The 25,280-nt window shown below is 31.3% G+C and overlaps 1 protein-coding gene and 1 non-coding gene across 2 annotated transcripts in view; one reads left to right on the forward strand and one right to left on the reverse strand.

The window, feature by feature from the left end:
* Window positions 1-25,280, forward strand: part of Smp_144620 (regulator of G protein signaling 3, rgs3,putative) — a gene marked incomplete at both ends in the record, with an annotated part of 35,920 nt that overhangs the window by 7,421 nt on the left and 3,219 nt on the right. The window contains 5 exons of the mRNA XM_018791021.1: window positions 7,339-7,389; window positions 14,083-14,141; window positions 15,560-15,729; window positions 17,049-17,103; window positions 18,399-18,905. Of these exons, the coding sequence (XP_018645731.1) occupies window positions 7,339-7,389; window positions 14,083-14,141; window positions 15,560-15,729; window positions 17,049-17,103; window positions 18,399-18,905 (842 nt within the window). The remainder of the gene's footprint in view (window positions 1-7,338; window positions 7,390-14,082; window positions 14,142-15,559; window positions 15,730-17,048; window positions 17,104-18,398; window positions 18,906-25,280) is intronic.
* Smp_tRNA_00416_Pseudo_TTG.1.1 lies at window positions 19,295-19,366 on the reverse strand. The gene has a single exon. It is a non-coding gene (tRNA).

A 25,280-nucleotide genomic window follows, 5' to 3' on the forward strand; every position in this document is an offset into this window, starting at 1 on the left:
CATGGATGAGGGTTATTCAGTCGAAATAAATCAGCAATTTATCTATTGGTCTTCCAATCATGTTGGTCTTGTTCATTCTCACTGCTTCCATGTTGTTATGAAGTTTAACAATTTTGAACCGGTACATTGTCGCACGAGATTCTGTTTGTATTCATTAACTTATTGGTTAAAAGCCAATTCTTATAAACCATTATTTCATAACTTTATGAATATTCACAGATGTTTGGGATTTTTACAAAAATGATTAAAAGTTCCAAATGAGCATCTATAAATTAAATTTTTAACATTGAAATAAAACATTTAGTCTTCAGATGGTAATCAATTTAATACTACAGCTTTGTTTAATTGAGGTTTTTCAATAGAGAAATGAAGAGTAGCCCTAAGCAAAATGATATAATGCGATTACTATTGTTATCAATATAATGTCAAACTTTTTAAAAGTTTATTAAAAGTAGAAAATCAAAGTATTGGGTTATTGATAATCAGAAATGAACTATTTGTGCAATAAGTTAATTATTAACAACTATAAATTAAATACGATGAATGAGATTGCCTTTATCCTCTTCTTTCTGGCAGTTAACTAGGATGGAAAGTCCCGGAAGAGTTAAATTAATACCGAGTTAGTTTGATTACATATCGATTGTGAAATAATTGTTGACTACGCTATTTTACCAACTGAGCAATTGTCACCAAACACAGAACCATAGTAAACTAATCAATACAAGGATAAATTCATTGAAAATCAAGTAGCACACTTCACGATGAATGAGATATTACCATTGAAAATACACTGAGTCAGTGAATAAAACTCAGTTTGAATAACTTAACACAACGAAAGTACACTGAAAGTAGACAGATCCAAATTTACATTAAGTCGATGTGAATTTTATAATGGATTTTTCCTTCGCATAATGTATTTGGGTATGTCACTTCCCTAATAAGAAACACCGTAAATCAAACATATTCTGTTATAATGCATCTCAACTTAAAATAAAAATGATTATTAGATTTAGTCTGATGTCTTACCAATGACTCACTATGAGACATAAGAATATATAACTGAAAGAAAAACCTATTAGATTACAAAAAAAAAAGAAACTGTTAATTTCATATATGCATGTACGTAATTGTTTTCAAGTTTCACTTCTTAAACATTTGTACACTCACTGATAAATTATACGTATTTATTTTGATTTTGTAAAGTATAGTTTCCAAAGGTGTACACTTTTCTATTATTTGTCTTTTATGCATTTTTACTTCACATACAACACACAGTTCATGACATGAACAACATTGACTGTCATCTCACATTTTTTTCTTTTAACTGAAGGGAAACTATAGCAAAAGAAATGTATGCATGTAAGAAAACAGTCACAGAAATTCATGTTGATTTACAACAACTGTCACTGTATATCACTATAGTGGTTTTGTTTCAAAATTTCAAGTTGAGGTTAACGATCTTGATTTCAGGTAGCGATACCACCAACTTATACTAATGTGATGACAGACGTTACTGTCAGAATTATTTCTCCGATATGATACATAATTTGATAAGAATTTATGTTCCTATGAATATATTTGTATGTTTGTTTGCTTATTAGTAAAACCGGATTAGGAATTTTTACAATGTTTCACCATTAAATTGTCATGAACTAAAATGCATAAATGTGAAATCCTTCATATATTGTTCTAAGTAGTTACTGTTTGCATACGATAAAATGCAAAAATGTATAGATGAAGTAAAAGACAGTTGATTTTGTAATGAATAAATCTATCTTTTATTCAATTTTATACATTTACTGAAAAGAAAATCAGTGAAGTGTTCATTTTGATTTTCTATTCTAGCACACAAACAAATTTACATGCATAGATAAACAGTTTCTCTTTCATATCAAGTTAACATGTTTTTTGTAAAACTATCTTGGAAACTGAGATGACTTTGTTTTGTTTTTTTCTCATCATTTCATTTCATTTGACAAGATGTAGTGAAGGTTTTCTTCAAGGAAATCGTAGCATTTCATTTTACTTCAAATTATAGTGTTGAACAAATTGGATTTTGTTATTACTAGTATTCTTATGATATCTGTTTCTCTCCCTCTCTCCCTCTGACGAGTAGAAATGTAAAGGTCAGCACAAGACAAAAACAATTTTTTATGAAAATATATTGGCATAATATGAGATTTAGCGAAAGAATAAACGAGAGCTTTTGAGTCATTGGATAAGAAATAAGGAGAATTCAGTGAAGAAAATTTTCTGTTTGATAATATCATTTCTTAAGTTGTATAGTCGTATTTATTATTAATTAGAATACATAACTCTATAATAAGGCAAAAAATTATTTGTATCGTATAATAAATGGTCGATCTTAATAATGTCAAAAATTAAAACAAATTCTGTAAGAAAAACTCATTAACGTAGTACAACTGCTCATAACTGTATATCATAAAATATACGTTTCAGTATCTTCAACCATATTCATGTAAAATCATTCGGTATTGTTTACTTGAATCTTCCCATTGATGTTTAGGACTGCAACTGATCTGTCTCTTATTGACATATGTGTATACTGTTTGTATTGCCTCGACATCGCCTTAATTTACCAGTATTATGAGCAAAGATAGATAGTGGATAGTAGTGGAATTCAGGACACGCGTTTCGTCCTATTCAGGGCTCATCAGTTGGATATACCTGCATTCCAGGGGTGATATTCACTCTGGGACTCAGTAGCTAATTGGATAATGTGATGGCATTTGAAGCGAACGGTACTGGGTTCGAGTCCCAAAGATGCAGGTACATCCAGCTGACGAGTCCAAAATAGGAGGAAAAGCGCGTCCTGGATTCCACTGCTAACCATGATTCATCTTTGCTTATATTCATGTAGTTTCGTTAAAATAATATGAAAGTATGTTTTTATCAATTATTAAATAGACTAAAATCACAAAGTGTTTAAATAATTTACACTTTTAATATTTTCAGTGGGTAATTAAACACTAGAGAAAACGTTCTTTTGCAAGTGACTCCTCTGTATAGACTTTAAATTTTATTGATTACAACAACAATCACTGAGTTTTAAATATGTCTAGTGTAAAATGTAATGATATTATTGTACTGACTTGTTTTGATCTGATCTTCAAGAGTAAATTTCTTTAGAGTGTTTTTCAGAAATGTGGTACGTCAAAAATATAAATAATAAGAGATTTTGTTGAACTTTCTCACAATGTTATTTCAAATCAATTCAAGAAATTTATGAATGGAATATTATTTATTCCATCCATTTATTAACAATAAAACAATTTATTTGACGAAGTATCCTCTAAACTGATTCCATTGTACATATTTTAAAATTAAATCATTGAAAAGGATATTAATCATTTATGTTAATCAATATTCAATGAGAATAGTTGATCGAGAGTTCAAATTTAATATACCAAAACATTTATGTTGAGTTTTGGTAGAATTTGTTTTGTTTCCCTTTCGTCTTCAAATTTTCTTTGTGGATCAAATACACTTATGATTTTGAGTTATTTATAAACTGAATTATCTCCAAATAACGAGTGTCCTTGATAAAAAATTGATTGGTCATTGGGTAGTGACCAATTTCTTGTGTGTCAATTTCTTCTTAGTGTCGACCGAATTTTATCGACCAGGCTGCAACATGGTCACTAGTTTACGTGACTCGAAATTACGTACATAATGATGAAATGTAAGATGGTGGTAGAACGGTTTCCTGTCAAGTATCTCCAGACATCGTCTTACATCCTTCATAGTATACAGTTGGTATTTAGCTACTGCAATATTCCTTATAAGGATTTACTTTTGTAGTTAAGTTGATTCCGCACAACAGCAGGGAAATAATTTGAAATGAGTGAGTTACCCAAATACTTCAAACGTTTAATTAGAGTTTCGTATACCCTGATACCCAAGTAAATTTAAAATGAGGCAAAAAGAACAAGATTTACAGAAAAACATGAATTTCTTTTCATCAGCTGTAAATAGGCATGGAGTTACAATTAGTTATTTTTATGATATTGAGCTCTTTGAGCTAAATGGTTTAATTGTATGGCTTTACTTGTTATTGCAGATAACATCTTCAGCTCTTACATCATATAATATTATCATTAAAAAGAACATTTTTCATAAATGAATCAATGGAACTCAGTTGGCAACAACACAGAAAAACATAGACAACTAGAAAAGAAAACAACATATTTAACATGACAATTAATGTCGATCATTAGTTTTTGGTTGAAAATGAAGTTGTATATACAAAGGGATGATATCATAAATAAAAAGACATTCCTAACTAATAAATGATGATCAATACATCCAACTTATATAGCATTAAAATTTACATTTTATGTGAATGTCAATGAAATTCTCCTAAATATAAAACAAAGTGAACAGACTAAGTGACTGACAGACGTTAAAACAATATATTTAGTTTACCATAGCTAAATAAAAATCACCATAGTTTTCCTGTGTATACTACGTTCAGGGGGGAAACCCTTGATGGCGATTGCCAGAGTTAAAAACATGTTCTCTGACTCCTACTTATTTTAAACCACTTTGTGATACTCATGTTATGTCCCTTATTAATTAAATATCTAGTGATTGCGCTTGTGAACACTTTACCTGTAATCAAACGTGGCTTTCGAAGAACATGTTTAAAAACCCTTGTAGATGCCCTTCTTTCAATCTTTCACATGTACCTGTTGCCATGAGTACACTTAAATTCATAAATACATTTGGCAGTGAGGTCAGAGGGGTAATGATCCGCTCTTGATTGTTTTGAAGAACATTTGGTGTTATATACTGAAATTAGTTGAGCTACAGGAAAGGTTCTTCAGAGCGCCGCTTTCACCCTTTTATCAATTATACCCGAAATCTCATCCCCTTCACATGAAAGTTGGATGAAAATACGTTTTTTAAACAGTTATTCGTTTGGAACTTTCCGTGAACGTTTTTCCGTACCTCACTATAAGTTTTCCAGTGTGCCCTATTTGTTCCTCTACTTTATTAGTTGAAAACAACCTTCTAGACCTACAAATGAGATTTTGACTGAACGGCGTATGTGATCAAGAGAAATAAGCATTTATAGTTTAATCGCGAGCCATCTATGTGTGTTTTCTGAGTGTGTTGTATTTGTTTATCTATTGTTTTTCCGTCTTATGTTCAGGTCAAGATAGTTAAATTGATAATTATGTTCAAAATCCATAGTTACGTTTTATGATTTCACGTGATTCGTTAACGTGGCAAAGTAATTTTAAAACATGATTCATATCATCACAAATAAAAGCAAATAAGAACACCTTTGGATGCTGGCTCAGTAGTCTAGAGGTTAAGCGGGACCAAAGGTCCAGGATTCGAATCCCGCGTGAGGGATGGTGGATGCGCACTGCTGAGGAGTCCCATACTAGGACGAGATGGCCGTCCAGTCCTTCCAGGTTTTCAATAGTAGTTTAACATTGATCGGTTCATGATTTTAATTAAAGTTCTAAAGTCTCCACAACTCTATCTGATAATAAAAATGTATGCTTTCAATAGAATGTAATATTTTCAGTTACGTATTTGAATTGCTTCTGTTCAAGGTTAGCCATAAAGATGCTAGCCAAAGTAGGCCTGAGTAGTGATCCCATGGTCACTCTATCGATTTTTCCTCATAACAGGCTGTTTAATTTAAATTGTACTTTTTTTATGCATTAAGGCATCATGGAGCGGTGGAAGTAATTCATGCTCCTGGGAAACCACATTTACAGTTCATTGTATTGATAAATTTGTAAATAATAAACAGAAATTAAATGGTATGTTTTATTTATCCGATATATCCATCTGGTTCACATTTTTAGAAAGTGAAATGTTTCTTTCAAGGTTTACATGATTTCATTCCTTTCACTTTATTTAAATTTATTAGGGTTAACTATAAAGAAACGTTGACCATGTCTGAACTTAAAATTGGGTAAAATGCCTTGAAACTGTTACATGATACTTATTATATAATTTAATAAAAATAACTAATGTACATGTATATTGTAATCTATATATTAAAAAGTTAAAAAATTACTATATCGGTTACTAGTTAAATTAATTTTATGTTAAATTCTATCAAAATATACGTTGAATTAGTTAGTAATTAATCGTTTTTATATTAAAATAAAAAAGTTAAAAATTTATTAACAGAGGTTTTTCACTCAATTAAAATGTGGTCCATCGAATATACACGATCAAATAGGCTTGTATTTTATGAACCATCCAAGAATTACCGTTTATGAAAGATTTCCTATTGCATTTTTACTTGGTTTCGTAAATGACCAATTTCATTAAGAATCTGATTTGATAGGTCAGTATAATTTGATATCAATTTATTTGGATATATAGTTAAACAGGGTAAGATCCTGAAGATATGTAACTCATATCAACTTTATATCGATGTGTGTAAATATATTGGTAATATATCTGGAAATTTTATAGTTATGATTTCAGTGATTTATTAATTTGAAATTTTGAATTAGTTATTTGATATGAAATAGTTCGTGAAATACACGTCTTAATTTCCATCAAGCTCCGATATGTCTTATAATTTTTCAAGGTGTATTAGGGGTGACCTGGTATATATATATATATATATATATATATATATATATATATATATTAAGGAAGATGTAAATGCCAAATTTACTTGTTTGCTATGAATTTAAATCTAGAAGACACTCGAATAGATTAGGCAATTGGATATAATTTCGAGGTTATATGATGGTCACCGTCTACAACTTGATGCTTCATAATGATCACATATAATTTATTCTTATTGAGATGAGTTCTCTATGTTAGATAAATGATTGTATAGATATCCGTAAAGTTTAAAGGTGAATTTTCTCAAGAACTGACGAGCTGAGGAGAATTTGACACATTTGGTATCGGAACAGATATTTGGAATTGCTTGTAGAAAGCCATGACATAAAAATCTTTCAAAGTTAATATTGGGACGTTGTTTACCAAAACACTTCAAAAGCTATGTGTCGCAAGCTGAATCAACTGAAAATATTCTTTAACTCTGTGTTTCAGCTAAGTGACTGAATGGTACTGTGGTTGCAACGAGAACCGATTGTTTTGGCATTAACAAATTAGACGTTACTGAATATGCTGTTCGGGTAAACATTTTTGAGAATAGACTATGTCTAATTCAAAAGACTGAAGTGACATTTAGTTAAAATGAAGAGAAAGCAAAAGAATCCTGTATTTTAGATATCTTTTTCCACAAGTTCAATGATCAAATCTTCATCCCATCCATTACTGTTTACCCTTTTTTTCTTTTTCTTTTTCTCTTCATGTTATTGATAGGAAAACTTCGATTGGATATAGAATATCAAAATCATTCAATCAAATTACACGGTAAATTAAATTATTCATGCTTTTTAAAATTTGTCGTCAATTTTTTGTTAGATATTCATAAATAGTAAGATTTTAATCGTTTAAAGATCCCCATCGTATTAAAAGACTAATGTTTGAACGAAGAATATTCTTTTCGATAAATTCTCATCAGGTTCTACAATTTATATATCCAAATTAATGATCCGAAAAAACTGGCCAGGTTAAAGGCAAAGTACATCGTTTAAAGCATGTAAATTTAGGATTGTCAAACCAAATAGAATACAATTGTTAATGTTGATATGACTCATATATATGTTAAGTGAAAATTTAAGATCTTTGATCAGAATACAAATATGGGTCAGATAGGGTGAGAGAGATATGATAGTGCAATTACAATTCGATCAAGTGGAAGATTAAATTGTGTGAGACGTAATAAGGAGGGATCAATGCGAAATGAATGAATCATGTCTAGGGGAGATTAATAATGATGTTTAACCAATAATAATATTATATAAGAACTTTCGTCTAAATTAGAGTGAATAGTTTCACAGTATTTGAGCGCCGAGTTGATGTAAGACATTAAATAGGAAAAATATATTTGTAAAATCTCAGCTTGGACCAGATTGCCATGCGAAACGTTGGATTTACTTCAAATTCATTTGCTGAGATTTTACAAATATATTATTCCTATTTAATGTCAATAATAATAATAATAATAATAAAATACAAAAATTTGTGAATAAAGATAAGAGATACAATTACATTTGACTACGAAAGGTCGTAAGAACATAGTCAAATTAGGTCATACAATAGCTAAGATGATTGTTCATTAATTAGCCTTGTGGTTGGCCAAGGGAGGAGTAGAGGTTGGAGATATTTCTTCTGTACGCATAGCTCCGGTTTCTTCATCCTGATGGCTACTGCCTCAGCCATTTGAAGGACTTTAAGCCTGACAAGCTTTGGCGAAAATTACTGACCCTATAAATAATTGAAAAGGATTGGTTTATACTGGCACTATGACCAGTTTGTACTAAATGGTCCAATATCGAGCTGTTTACTTTCTTCATCAAACCTTTACTTAGCCACGCTGGGAGGTGTTCACGAGCACGAAAATGTAAACTCCTAGAACTTCGACCAATACAACTTGCTCCACAGGAGCAGTCGAACTGATAAATACAAAATGAGATGGTCAGTCTAGGTAATTCATCTTTAAGCCTCGGTATCACCACTGGGCGCGTAGAAAACACTAAACACAGTTCACCGGCGTTGAAAGATTTTTGGATAGATCTGTGTAATCTCTGAGTTAGTATTTCGCTAGCTGCATCACCTCTGAATTGTAAGCGCATGAACAAGGACTTCTTCTTGATCGTTTGAATTTCGCCTATTTTCACTTTCATGATCATATATTTAACTATAAACTTTCTGGGGTAACCGTTCTCCCTCAGAGCATTATACAAGGTGTTTAGCTCATTTTCAACTATATCAGCCGAACATATAGTGCGTACTCGGTAACTAAGGGTTTTGATGAAGTTTCGTTTGCACTGTAGAGGTACAAACCTAAAGAAATGTGTATACTGCCCAGTCCAAGTGTTTTTTCTGTTTGTGTTTCTTTTTAACGATCCATCCGCTCTCTTAGTTAAAAGGACGTCCTAAAAGGCTAGTCGGCCATCACTCTCTTCCTCCGATGTAAATAGAATGGCTGGATGCACTTCGTTAAACTGCCTAAGAACGTCTTGCTGTGATATATTATCTTTACACAGGATGAATGTGTCATCCATATATCTACAGTAAAATTTAAATTTTTGAATAATCTTTTTTAGTGGACCGTTCTCTAGTTTGGCCAGAAATATATCAGCTAGTATAGGGCCCAGAGGTGAACCCATTGCAACACCATCTGTTTGTCTAAATATTTCTCCGTTGAATTTGAAATTCACGTTCATGGTGCATTTCAGTAATAACTCTTTCACGACATTAATCGGAACTGTAGTTTCAATTTCATTTTCAATCAGTTGTTCCCCTATATATTCTACGGTCTCTATAAGTGCGACATTTGTGAATAGTGATGTTACATCCAAAGACATCATCTTTAGTCCCAAAGTATTAGTATTTTTGACTTTATCAACAAAGTGAAACAAATCCTTAACACTATGTTTTACCAGCTTTTCTTGGAGAGGTTTCAATACAGTTACTAACCATTTAGCTATAGTATGATAAGGAGAGTTATACATATCTAAAATAGGTCGTAATGAGATCCCAGGTTTGTGTACCTTTGACAATCCATACAATCTTGGTAGATAGGTTCCCACTGGTCTAATCACTTCATATAAACCAGACGAAATAGTCTGTTTGTTCCTGAGCTTCTTCAAAGATCTGGTAAGCTCCTTCTCTATCTTAATATTGAGATCTTTCTGATTAGTTATTTTTTGAAATGTTAATTTGTCATTTAAGATGGTACCCATTTTATCAATATAATCGCTTTATTAAGAAGAACCACTCCTGAACCTTTGTCAGGTTTCGTAAACAATAACGTCTTATCCTTTAAAAGTACGTTAATAGCTTCCTTGTGGTTTTTTGTAATTAAATTTACTGTTCTTATACTGGTGGCAACAGTCTACAAGAGTAGATTTAAATTGTTCCAGTTATTGATCAGAATTTGCCATTAAATCACGTGTCTGACTGTATAGATTCTCAAACTGTGCATCTTTATCAGTAATATGGTTACAGTTATTACGAGTATCACAAAATTTTAGACCTAAGGATAATACCTTTAGTATATCTTTATCCAGTTCAACATCCGAGAAATTATGCACATACCTTTTAAAGTCGGTTGGAAATTTGCCTTCGGCTGTTTGACTTTCCAGATCTTTCAGTAACCGAATGAGTTTCTTACCTGATCTATGATCCATAACATTCGTAACATAATCCATCAGTTAAGTCATCTACTGCATACTTTCTGCGAAAAACATTCATCCCATCTTATCTCTCTCACCCTATCTGACCCATATTTGTATTCTGATCAAAGATCTTAAATTTTCACTTAACATATATATGAGTCATATCAACATTAACAATTGTATTCTATTTGGTTTGACAATCCTAAATTTACATGCTTTAAACGATGTACTTTGCCTTTAACCTGGCCAGTTTTTTCGGATCATTAATTTGGATATATAAATTGTAGAACCTGATGAGAATTTATCGAAAAGAATATTCTTCGTTCAAATATTAGTCCTTTAGTAAGACTTTAGTTGAGACTTTAAAGTGTACCAATTTCTTGTTAATTTAAGGAGGTGTAAGGGTTTCGATATCTTTAAAATATTTAACTAAGTCATTTATCAGTGATGATTAAAACTTAAATGACAGGTGATATTCAGTATTTCCAGTTCTGAGATAGTAATGATAAAGTAAGATTAAATAACTCAATATTTTGACGTTTATGTAATCGGGTAGAACTTTATGATTTAGCAAACAAAGTTTCTAGTGTTAAAATGAAAGAAAAAAATTTTGATGAATGATAAGTAGTGATACGATATGGTCGAGTAATGTATACTCAGGAAACAGAAGTAGGCCCTCTCTGACAAGGTATTTGAAATTTAAAAAAAGATAGGTAGCCAGAAGGATAGATTTTTTCTGATAAAATTGTTGTTGTTTTGTACAAAATATTAACAGAAAGAAAACATGGTCATATAACTGTTAGATATAATTCTTGACTGTGATATGTAGTTGCAAACAAGTGGGCTATAAGCTATTATAAACACTGATTAAATCTTGAATACTCTCACTCCTCCCAAAACAATCAATAAAAATGAAGATAGAATTTTCGGCAATTGATTTATTCCAATGTGTAGGTAAGGACTCGTTATTTCGGTCATCTAGACTCTTAGATGGGATGTATTTTTTAGGTGAATATTGATTGACAGAATACAAAACAAAACGGTCAATTGTCAACTTATATACGCACATTTCAGTGCTCTCTTTTTCTAGTCGAGTAACTAGTAATATAAAAACAAACTGAACAACAAGAAGAAACAACTCAGGACAAACACATTTTTTCCAATAAAAATTTATTTATCCCATTCTGTGAGTTATATGTAATTGATTATTTACGAATTAGAAAATATGAAGAAATAGTTCAGTTCTGTATTCAATCACTTCAACCCAATATATTAGAGGTGATTTTACAATGATTTTTGTATAATTCAAAAAGTAATTCTCATTGCAAGGTAACACAAACTCAGAAATTACACTAAACCTGAAGGTGCAACTCAGATATTCTGTTAACACTCAAGAATCAACATTGAAAAGAACCATTAATCTTCATTTTTTGTCATAAATGTAAAGTGATTTACTCATTCAATGATTCAGAATTCGAACTCTTGTAAGTTCTCTTCGAATCGATTAAAGAAAAATTTCTTTATCCTTAACTAGTTAAATTTTTCAAATTTCGGCTTATCACTGAAATTTTAGAAACGCAACTCAACACTTACTCCTTGTATGTTCTTGGTTATTGTTAAAGTAACGAGTTTTCACTGACTTTCCAAAAGTTATACGAAACCTCTAACCTTCAGAAAACAGTATTCAAAGTTCGTTTTGATTAATACGTGATTATTCATCGTGTAGTTTAATAAGGTGGATTGGTTCTTCAGACACCTTGTTTTTCACAACAATAAACATTCTTAGAAACGAGTTTTTATTTTTTGGCAGGAGTTCAAGTAATTTAATGCTGTAATGTTAGTGAGTCGTGCTACTTTCTGAAAAAGTGGATGGATCTTAAGATTAACGAAAGATTATCTTTATAAAGAATATTGGTTAGATATCAATCAATATCAGTGAATATTGTATTCACATGAGATTTCAAGAACTGATTAAATTAATTTTCTGATCGGTGTTTCAATTAACTGAAGGGGGTTTTGTGGAGATTTTAGCAACTTTTACAGTTGAAATCATGAGTCAATTGAAGCTAGACCACCATGAAAAACCTGGAAGCCTTGGACGGTCGTTTCATCCTATTGTTGGACTATTGATATTTATCTCTATGCAATTTGTATGTATTTTTTAGCAATTCATCTTAATTATTAATCATTGACTGAAAAATAATTCATCCCCCTCTTTTTTTATTTTATACTTATAAAGCTGTTCCAACAAAGTTGACAAAAAAAAACTTAATTCTTAATCCCATAGTTTAAAATAATTATTTTTAATTATATCATCAATTTGTCCCATTTACTCATTGTTTTCACTTAGAACAAATTCATTTACATGAAGCGAAATGTTTCCAAATTTTATCCATTTATTGAGTTTCATTAGTAACTCTATGACAAAATTACATTAAATCTATTTGATTATTTATACTTACATCTTTAGACCATCAGCATAACTTGAAATAATTTTATGAAAAAAAAGGAAAGATATTTCTCCATTGAAATTTTATGGACATGTAAGATGTACTTTGCAATAAATCTCCGATTTTCAAAATCTGTGCTTGATCTAGGTCACCCTATACAAATAAATAACTTGTCAACATAGTAAACTATGGAGATTTTCAATGACCATATCTTAAGATCTTCCTCATTAACCTTTAAGCCTGCAAATTTCTAAGTAATTTGCATGTGGCATTTGTTGTAATTAGGTACCGTCGAAAAATGAGGACCGTCGGAAAGCTTATTACTCTTTACGTGGGACTCGTCAGAAGTTGGCATCTCTGACCATTAAGAGACGCCGTAAGCACATGACCCTTATGATGAAAGTTGTATTATTCATTGGCTCACTTTAGCTATTGAGTTATAGTCTTACGTGCAGAAATTCATGTAAAGGACCGTGAATGGACAGGATAAAAGTCAAAGTTACTCATCCAACTCATTGTGATTCCTAATTCAACATGACATTTTTACAATAGAAAGTAACCTTTTTAACAACGACGGCTTATTTTGATGAGCTAGAAACGCATTTTGAGTCAGTGACTGTGCAGATATTTAGCTTTCATAGTCAAAAATCAACAATTCAGTTATGGTTAATAAACGCATTATTCTCCCGTAATAATGAAAATCTCATAATTAAGGTATTAAATGTTTACTTAAATGGTTAAATTAAATGGTTACTTATATCCACATAAGTAGTAGTATATAACGATGGTAGGGCATTGGATGTATTTCAGTAGAAGATCGATAATAAAAGAACAGGAACGAAGCGCAATTGGTATGAAAATACATGAACAATAAAGTTGCAGACTATGGACTGATAGTTGCAAAAGGAACAGTGAAGATTGAGACAATTGATTAATAGTTTGCAAATTAACTGTTTACGGTACGGTTGTCGGTTGGCGGCCTATGCTCCATTGGGAGTAACGGGCGTAATTAAGTCAGGTATGGTTGTCAGAGTTTAGTGAGATAGTCTGTAATTTACGTGCCAAATACATTCGATTGTTCCCTCTCGTTTTCTTGTTTACTACACTAGTTGTTAATTCAAATTTAGTGATCAGTAACTTAAAGTACATCTAGCGGGCTTTAAGGTGAACATTTAACTATCATAAAGATGGGAGAGTCATCAATCTCCGATTACATAGCTTTCCAGCATTTCCAGTTTTATACGATGTTGTTTGCTTATTTTATTGTAATGGAAAGTTTCAATAATATGTTTGTAGAACACACCTTTATTGTGTGAGTGCATTCTTTATATTATCACCGCAGTTACTGGAATATCTTTTTTTCATTTCAGTAATTGAAGCCAAAGGACTTCGTACTACCAACAGTCAAAATTGCAACTCTTTCGTGAAAGTAAGTGTCTTTTGTTGGATTCCTTCTTGACAAACTAAATACTGCTATAGTATTTTTGAATGGTTATTGTAAAAAACATTATCAGTATTCACATCCTCTAATTCATACTATCTATGCTGTAATTCTGTTTTATTTACCAGTTCAGATATTCAGAATAAAAGGTTTCAATTGTCTTCTCAAATTCTGTTGAGAAAAAACTGCAAATCTGTGTATACTTAAACAATGCTTTTCAAAGGAAAAAAAACAGTATAAGGAAATACTATATACTAAGTAGGAAAAAATTAATGATAATTTTAATAAATTCTATTCAACTATTCTAGAGTCTTTTTTTGTAATAAGCTGTGTGAAATTGCTGGGGCTTGGTTATTAATTCTGAACGTTTTAATCCAGTAAACTTTATCATCGTTCTAAAAAACATTAACAGAACGACAAAGAAGACTCAATAATCGTTGGAATGATTAAGCCCTGAAATAAACTTACGTGTTTTGTGGCTAGTCAACGTGTATGACTTGCTGATGTATTTTAAGTCAAGTTATCAAAAGACACTAAACATACGTATCTACTTTTTAAATGGCTGAATTTAACTTTTAGTTGTGAACATAATGTGGCACAATGTGACTACATTTCATCTGGACATCGATATATATATATATATATATATATATATATATATATATATATATATGACCAACGTTTATGATATTTGTCATCCATATTTTGTTGTACTCAATTAATACGAAGCCACTTGGTCAGGATGTGTGAGTTTTTGCTTGTTCCCACTCTTGAATTCACTGATGTTTCCGGTTAAATTAGATTTTGAGACACTATATTTCTTATATTTCACACCATCCTTAATTACTAATTAGGTTAATTAATAAGTATAAAAACTCTATTTGGAGTGATCACTCAAATTTATTTGAAAATACTACGAATAGTACTTTTTTCTTTGATAATATATCATCAATAAGTCATGATCTTGAATTCATGACATTGATTAAGAAGACACTTGATGAAAGATACTTTTAGATGATAGAAATGTACCTAAATATTTATTTTTATAAATATGAATCAGAATTTGTGGAATTTTTTAAGCACTAAATGTTAAATTATTGAATAGTTCACTTCAGCTGGACAAGTTTACTATGAAATGTGATTGAGGGCTATTGATCAGTGTATCGCTAGTTCAAATGCTATAGTTAACCAGTAGTTATGAAATTAATCAGCAAAAAATGTTGTCACTAATTGACTATAAATTTTAACCAATGTCACATTTGTCTGACCTTTATTACTGATCGAATTCCACCTTCAACAGACTAACATTTAAACTGGAATGGTTTACTTAGGTAATTATTCAGTTTGCAAATTACATAGGCGCCAATACATCGTTAAGTTGGTCTATCTTTTTTTTCCGATTTCAGATAAGTGCATCTCCAGATAAAGGCGTTACATTTGAACAAACTACTGAAATAGTTGAAAACTCAGCAACACCATGTTATAATAAAGAATTTTTGTTAAATCTAAACAAAATAAAGTATTGTAAAAGAATTCATCTTGCAATCTACGCTCAATTAACTAAAGAGTTGGACTGGTGAGTTGACCTATGGTTTACATCATAATTCGGGACGTTTTTATACTTACTTTTATCATAATTCTTCCTTCAACTCCCAGTGCAGAGTTTAAATGGTTTACTTTGTTTAATCTGGTTGATGTTGTTTAGTAAGGTTATTTTCTACAGGATGGGGTTGCCAATCTCATGCCCAACCCTCCTCCTTTACGCGGACTTGGGACCGGCAGTTACTCTGGAAGAGCTGCAGGAGGAGTTAAAGTGGTGAACTAGAAGTGTTTAAATGAGTAATATTTATAATGGACAAAATCCAACATTAAATAAATAACGATACTAAATATTTTGCATTTACCGTAATATTATGAGGAAATGAATATTTTTTTAATTTCTCAAAGTATTCATATATTGATGCATATCACCATGAGTTCTGCTAGTTCAATCATTATTTAGAAATGTAAAAACACAGTAAATATTAACTTATATTTCAATTTATTTCATAAATTAAAAACGATGTGTAAAATATATAATTGTTAACTCCAGCTTAATCTATGTGAAGTGACATAGTTCATAGAAAATTAACAAATTAGACAAAACTTTCAAAAGTCGGTTACGTTAGAATCCCCATTTATCAGTAAGGTGACTTTGTTTATATCTTTGTGAGCTTTGAAGATGGCTTACAACTAGAACTGATGTCAACTAATGAAGACCGTGGAACATTAAAAAGTTGTTACGCTCTATTGTGGAACTACTCAGTAGTGCAAATTTATGATTCCGTAATACCTCGTACTTGGTATTTTTCAAGTCCCCTAGGAGGTATGCCATAATTCAACCAATGAGTCAAAATCCAAAGTGTTCATTAAACACCTTTAATCATGTTTAGGCATAAAGTACAATCATCTAGTTCCCTCAATGAATAATTGATTAGCTGAGGTCGTAACACTCCTCCAGTCAACTGGTAAATGCAACTTCAAACTTTTCACTAATAAGCCAGGTAAGTGTTGTCTTCTCCAATTAAAATGAACTCATTTCTAGGTGCTTTCTAGTGCGAAATTTAACAAGTTCAATAAGGCAATTACAAAATCGTGTTAATGATAACTCCACAAATTAACTAATGAATTTAAAAATTGAAACCTAAATCCATTGAACGATAAGACTTAACAAAGATTGATATCAAGCTAGAACATTTATTAAGTTCAAATTAATCCTGATTATCTTTACTTCGTATGAGTTGACAAAGACATCAAAATGCATTATATAGACAAAACTGAAGCTGTAATTTAATTAAATATTCACTGGAAAAGCTTATACTTAATTTGATTATTTTTCTGTCATTTCATTGCAAGTGAATTTCTTGGTGGAATGTCTTTTGGAATTCCCAGTATACAAAACAAAAAACACGTAAGTCAACTAGACGCTTATGGTTTAAAAGAAATAAAAATATTTACATTTTTATTGTTTTTGTGGTATCTATTTAATCGATGGAATAAAATCCTTATATATATATAGCTAATATTAATATATAAATAATAACGGTAATTCATTTTAAAAATTCTTAAAGCTTCAGTTCTGAAAATATTCAGTCATACTATAAAAAGATTATTCGACTGTAGATTAAAACTTAGAGTACTTATTTACTTACGCCTGTTACCCCAAATGGCGCATAGGACGCCGATCAGAATTCCCCAACCCATTCTGTCCTGGACCTTCCTTTCTAGTTTTATCCCACTTCTGTTCATTCCTCTCATATATTTTTCCATTTCTCGGAGTAACGAGAGGGCTTGTCTTGTGACGCAGTTGGAATTCCGTATGATGTCGAACATCTTCTCAGGCACGCCGTAGTGCCGAAGAAACCTCCATAGTGTTGTCCTGTCCACCCCAACAAATGCTTTCTCATAGTAAATGAAGTTGATGTAGAGTGATGAATTCCATCCAATCGATTGTTCCACAATGATCCGTTGTGTTGCGATTTGGTCTGTACATGATCGATCCTTACGGAATCCAGCCTGTTGGTCTCGATTTTGGGCGTCTACGGAGTCCTTCATTCTGGTATTAAAGAAGCTGAAAATCACAAATATTCTGTTGTAGATAAATAGATATCAATGTATTGGCTACAATTTGACTGAGTAATTTACCACTCAGCGCTAAATATTATATATATTTTTTAATTTTTTTCTTCGATAAAATTAATTTATTTTCGTATTCAACATAAGTTTCATTTCACGCTCATAGCAGAAAACTAAAACTGTTTACTAACAAAAAATGAAAGTCATTTAGTTTACCACACTTTACTACTTAAATCTACCAGTTGGTTATGCTGTGGTAAAGTGGGAATGTAGTCAACTCAAGTGAAATCAAATTAGTTTATGTTTAGTATCGTCATCGTTAGGATGATCACTGAAACAAAAAAATTAAGGGTTAGTTATTTCGATGTGGATTGAAATTACTTATCAATGTATGTTTATAGTTCTAAAGTGGATCAAATATATCACTTTCAAGTCACGTTAGCAATACGATGACTTGAGACAGTTATTTCGAAATCCAACTGTTTATCGCTCTACCTTTAGCCAAATTGTAATAGGATGTGACTATAATTCTTTCCCACCAGTGATACGTGTCTAACTAAAGTGCACGCCAAATGAACACGCATACATTCGTGTTTAAATTTTAATTTTCTCCTGCTCTATTTACCATAGATTTCAGGTTGGTATTATTTATTAGACGAAAAAATGTTTAAAAAGAAGCACCTCAAAACTGCTTTAGATCCTATCACCAACTTTGAAAATGTTTTATGCGCAACAAATGAATTGATCGTATCAGATATACTGAAAACCACATCTGTCACTGATGCTGTGACAAAAAACACGTCAGTAACAAATCAACAAATCCCTGTTATTCTAACATCGATTAATGAACATGTCACACGTCCAAGTACAAATGAAATCCATCCTAATATAAATCGTAATTTCGCTAGTAATAATCACAATATAAATGATTATTGTTCAAGGGAATTTCGTCCGCTGTTGTCACCTACTAACTTCATGATTTATTCACAAAATCTGCCCAATACATTGTTACCATATCAAATCGGTAACCCACCAGTTAATTCACATTTGCCACAATTATCATCACCAATTCCTATACGAGCAAATATGTCAATTCCAAATACGAATAAAGCTTTAAGTAACATGAGAATATTTCAAGTGAGTTAAATTATTTTCACTTAAGTTTCCACAGTTTTCACCAAGTACGTCTCCAAGCTAGGATACTCATTGAATTTCGGAAGGCTCAACAACGTTTTATTCTTATAAGGTGTTTAAATTGAACGGGTTCAGAAGACCCATGACTAAAAGCAAACAATCTCCATTCATTCACTTGGTGTTGTTTACTTGTATCTTCCCATTGTTATTTAGGACTGCAATTCATCAGTTTCTTGTTGGCGTATGTGCATCCTGTGCGAACTGCCTCGATATTGCCTGAAGTCATAAGCTTTATAAGCAATGATGGTTATTAGCTAGCAGTGGAATCCAGGACGCGCGTTTCGTCCTATTTGGGACTCGTCAGTTGGATGTACCTGCATCTAAGAGTTGATGTTTACTCTGGGATTTGAACCCAGTACCGTTCGCTTCAAATGCCATCGCGTTATCCACTTAGCTACTGAGTCCTGATAGTCCTGGGTTTATGTTAGTAGGGAATTCAAGTTTATCATCATTTCACTGAGTACTAGTATTTGGCAGCATATTAAATGATTGTCAGCTAGCAAAAGAAAGCCCTAAACTTAGCTTTTGTCTTAGTTAACACTCATCATCAAGGTACGCATCCAGTCCAGAGAAAAATGATAGTACATAAAGAATTCATTCTAACGCCACCAAGTGTCACAGATAAGAACTTTGCAACTAAGCTATTCAACAGTACTGACGATAAGACGAACACCACATTGGTAACCCCTAATTAATTGTTCAGTATAAATATTATAGTCTAGCAAGAAGTTAGTAAGACTAACTCAGTGGTGATGTTTTTAGGTAACTTTGAGTAATGCGGTTTCGAATTTCACGTGAAGCATCAGTTTCCTAAGAATACTATACATACCCAGATCAAAAGTGCTAACTAGAGTGAAAACATGATCAAATATGGCTTTTGTCGACCGGCTCCAACCATATCACATAGTGCAAAGTGTCAAATAACTTGTAGAATATTGGTCATATTGCAACTAGATCGATAGGATTACGTCACTATTAAGGACTAAATAGCATAGCATTGGTTACTACTCTATGATCCATCAATGTGTACAAATCGTTAAACTCATCAATTTTACGTCTTCATCATTTCAAACACTAATAAACCCAACCATGTTTGTAGTTATGAAAGAGCGTATAAATATTGTATGTATTTGAAGGCGTGCTACTTCTTGGATTGATTGATTAGCTTGAACTTTTAAAGATTTATATTAGAGTTTAGCAATTATATCATGGCTTATCCTTGTTTTCACATTCTGATTTATGTGAGTAATCACTTGTTATTAAACTTTACTTATTGTATTCAGTTCTTTCTGTAGTCACTATTGTACGTCGGAATTCTTGTTTTTTATCAACTTTTACCCTTACCATAATGTTTGTATGGTAGTCCTATAGTCAACTCCATGAACAATAATTAGGATTTCCAAAACTTTGGATGATTTTGAATAATCTACATTTGTGCTGTCTGTTTTTTGTTGAGTTATCTGAAATGGCTGGTTTGATTAAATAACTTTTGTTGTCGTTCTGGATGACAGTATTATTACTTACTATCATTCACCTTTCACTTCTACATCATATTTTAGGGAAATAGTACAAGTTCACTTGCGTGAATTCAATACTACAAAAAAAGACTCCATTTGATTAAAAGTCTTCCAAGTTATTTCAAATTGTTGTTCCTTGTTATGAGCATCACCTCCTTATCAACTTTATAGTAGCATTCACATTTATTTTACATTATTGCAAGCTACAATTAATCTAGCTTTTAAGCGACTGAAAAGAATTCACAAAATAAATAAATTCATATCCTCCTTTTTTCGTCATATTCTTTGCCTGCCCTGCATTCTAGCTTTTTACAATTCGTTTCAAATGACTTCGTTCCTAAGCTTAATCAAACACAACATACTGAATAGTGATTTCCAAATTTGAAACCAACTGTTGCTTACTAAGTTTGATTAGATCGTATCATCTTTCCTTTCATAAAAGAAATGCAGTTAATGGTTTATTACATAAGTTTTGAGCATCTTTACTGAATCATAATTGTAACTTTTGTAATCATCTCAGTATACTGATATGCTGTATTCATAATACTAGGAGGAGAGTAGTATTTTCATCTAATGTGTCTGTAGACAGCTCAACAGTAAGGCAGTCTATAAACATAAGTTGGAAATAAACTTGTAATCATTTGATGATATTGTACTTCGTATTTTATGTATTATTCAACATTGAACATTAATAAATATCGTGTATTAGGTGCCCTTTCTAAAGTACGAAAAAGAAATAGCAACATCTGTATTTGACTATTATCAGTGTGTCTTCCATGTGTTTATTTTAGCTATTTTCTATTTTGTTAGTTTTATTGTTTTACTACCGATGGCAACTTTAATTTTTTTCATTTTTCCCAATATCCGGTACTAATTTCAAAGTATCACAATGTACAAGTTATGTCAAATAATTTATCAGATTTTATACTTGTATTTATGTTTCCAGCTGATCAGTTTATATTGACATCTTTACACCATGAATAGAATGCCTGTGTATTAATATTTAGTCACAAATTTTAGTTGGGTTAGATTTTGACTAACAGTGAAGTTCAGGACATGCGTTTTGTTCTATTTGAGACTAGCTAATCAAATGTTCCTGAGTTTTAGTGTTAGTGTTTACACAATCATATATACCACCTGATAAGAAGGCCTCGATGTTGACATTTAGCTACCAGTTTCAATGAAGTTTAACTAAATTTGTAATAGGTTCCACGTTTAATCATAATCCAGCTTTACATAGGTCTTTCTTGTAAATTTTTCCTGTAAACTTGTATGTCGAAATATGGATTCAGACATAAAAACTGTTGTTTATTGATTCAATTAATACAGCGAAATGAACTAACGAATGCTTTAGGAAAGTTTGATTTTTAATAACAAAAGCAAATTTCGATCATTTATTTCCATGCGAAATCTAGTGAGGTTTAATTACACGTTATTAACTTCATGTCGAGTAACTGAGGTTTAATTATGCAAAATGTGCGATTGGATTTCTTGTATCTCGTTATATACAGATACTATTACTTATAATAGCTGCGAAAAACTGTCACTTGCTACTTATTATGGCGGAACACTTGGAGAAAGGCAAAAACTTCAGATAAAAGTTAATTCATGAACCAACTATACAACCACAACTGATTAGAACGATATCAAAGGATTACAGTGACGTGTCAGTCATTCCTAAAGATTCGGTCAGTAGGTAAAGTTGAATAAATCTAACTGGTAGTAATCGATATTAAATAATCAATAATTTGACGTAAATGTGTAATTTACTGAATCAATAAATGAAATGTTTTAACTTACGAACAAAATTAAAATTACTGATTTACATTTTTAATTTTTCCTGACAGGATGAGAGAAAGCTTTTACTATGTTTACGTAAAACACGGTTGAAAAGTAAGAATTTGTCAACCAACACCTTTTTGACAATCTTTTATTATGGTATAAGACCAAGAACAACTTTCATTGGTTATCAATAAAATTGTCAACATTTCATTGTATGCCAGATGAAGTGAAAGTTCGTTTAGTAAAATCACTTTGACACATGTGTATATTCAATTCGTCAACTCCGAAAAAAACAAATTATTCATTATAAAAGTTTAGTGTGGAATTCCTCTAATCGGAGTGAAATTTCAGAGTAACTCACTTGTGTCCGGTAGTTTAAAAAATTGATCGTTTTTAAAAAATATGTCCATTAATTGTATGAAACAATCACTCTACTCAAACCATAACATTTAAACTGTCAAGATTTGTTTAGAGAAAACAAAATCGTTGTTACTAAAAGCTTTTAATTTGTGTTTGTAGGTATTCAGGACTACACAAGATAAATGTCATACACGTTAATCAGGTTAACTACAAAGCGGACTGTGCGTTAGTGTTTGTAGCGATAAGTGCTAGGTTCCAGTCTAAGTATGAATATCAACACCAGGCAAATCAAGGTCAGGAGTCTTAAATAGAACAAAATAATCGTTCTGGACTCAACCATTGGCAAAATATACCACAACCTTATTAATTTTGATCGACTAATGTTTCACATATGAAAGCCTTTAAAAATCGGGGGCCACTGCATTGACAGTGAGTTAATTTATAACCTGTACATTTAAGACCATGAAGAAGGATTAACACAGAATATGACTACAGATACATGGTGATAGCATCAAAAATCATTCGAAGATATGTGATGAAGTACTGACCTTAACCGTATCGAGTTATTTTTAACAGTCTTTATTTTCAGCAACAACTAAATATAACATTTGTTGATGATTAATCTCTTCGGGTTAAATATATTACAAATAGATTAAGTAGAAAGTAGAGAATGGAAGTAAATGAGAAACCTGGGGATCATTTCTATCAATTTATTTTAATATACAAATTATCAACCTTACTAATGGTTATAATGAATTAAATAAATCAATGATTCTCATAAATTGTACACAAAAAGTAGGACATATTAATGAATAATGTAAAAAGGAAACTTTTAAATATAAACAGTTGGAATGATGATTCAAACAATAGCTGTTTAATATATATTAACTACAACAGTTGTTCTGTTAAAATATAACCAAAACATAAAACAATAATAAATCTATCCTATTTTGAATGATTTATTTAAATTGTGAACATTTTACATGAAAAAAAAACATGTGGTACGACTATAATTTATGGACGAACCAATCAGATTTACGATGACAGATCTTGAATTTTGGCGCGAAATAAATTCATTAATTTGGCTAAATAGAGTTTTGGCATCATAACTGATCTCAGTTCATGATCAAAACTCTAAATGTAATTCCTAACCCTAACTGTCAACTATAAATATTATTCCTAATTCCTTACACTGATTTATAATCCTCATTTAGCCGTAGTGTGTAGGTGGACAATCTCAAGGTCACTTTAGTATCGCTCAAATGTGCTCAAGTATGACGCCACAGACTAAGGATCTAAGGTCAAGATATAACACTTCTGACTCTAGATCTTGGTGAATCATATTTTCACATGAATGATTATAATTTTGAGGACAGTGATAAAAGATTCTCTTGCAATTCATTGTAATCATAAGTCTCGATTTGCACTGCTTTTTGAATTACTGAAAGACCTCAAACTGGTTAAATAATTTATGTTCAGAAACATAGAACGTTCATGATAACAATACAAGCTACTTAAAAATATTGGTTAAATATTTTAAGTATTTAATTCTAAACTAACAAGACATAAGAACTTGTAAATATTACTTTCCTTATATGAAGTTATGTTACACAGTATAAAATAAGATTTGACCACTGTAGATCTGTGGAATATACATTATAAAATAATGTATCATTCGAATGCAGGTTGAATAAAACTCACCACACTAGGACCTCTAAACTTAGACTTCTGTACACTTGGACTCTGAATAACTTGAACGATAAAACAATAAATTTTAATTAACAGTAAACTTATAAAAAGGAAAAGATTAATGTTGTTGTGACTTAAAACCTGGCCAAATATCACGTGATTTTTTCGCCAACCGAAATACGATTTGCCCAACCCTAGTACTGTGCTAAAACCAATTACGTTCGACCGGTATGAGAAGCCTAGCGTCGTTATTAATTCTTTGTTCTCCTAGCCCTTACAGTTGAGTCCAGAACGCCAATAACAACTTCCACTATACAAATCATTCATTTCAAACATACTTGGTTTATATACCAGCCAAACAAACCGCATCACATCATAAAATAGGAAATAAAATTTATACAAGATCAAACCAAAAAGTGACTGTGAACGTGGGAGACTGTAATTAATAAACTGAGTTTAATTTTAAAAATAGTAAATCGTATAGTAATAATCTATAGGTGAAAATGAGGCTTATAATAAAAGAAATATAGATATACATAATCTAGTTACTGAATAGTAGTTATACAATAAGAATATATATAATATTAGTCCATTGACAGTAATCAGAAGTTACCCGTAGTTTAATCTTCACTAGAATATAACAGATATATATTTTCTCACGTTGACAAAAATGCTATTGAAATCATTAACATTTTGTATTTTGTGAGAGTCGATATAATACTTTCGGTATTGTTGTATTCTTGAGGTAAATTACATCATTAAAATGCTCTCATTGTTGTCCTGGACAACATTAGAAGAGTCTGCTTAATTTTGAAGTGATGTGATTCTGCTCAATCTCATAGAAAATGTGCAACTGTGTTAAATGGAAATAATTCGCTTTTGTCAACTCAATAGTAGCTGAGTTTGAGTTTAATGGTTATTTTTAATTCAGTTGTAAAGTAAAATTCTGACTTATGTTATCTTAGTTTAA

Source organism: Schistosoma mansoni (assembly GCF_000237925.1).
Source record: "Schistosoma mansoni, WGS project CABG00000000 data, chromosome 7 unplaced supercontig 0100, strain Puerto Rico, whole genome shotgun sequence".
Taxonomy (NCBI): domain Eukaryota; kingdom Metazoa; phylum Platyhelminthes; class Trematoda; order Strigeidida; family Schistosomatidae; genus Schistosoma; species Schistosoma mansoni.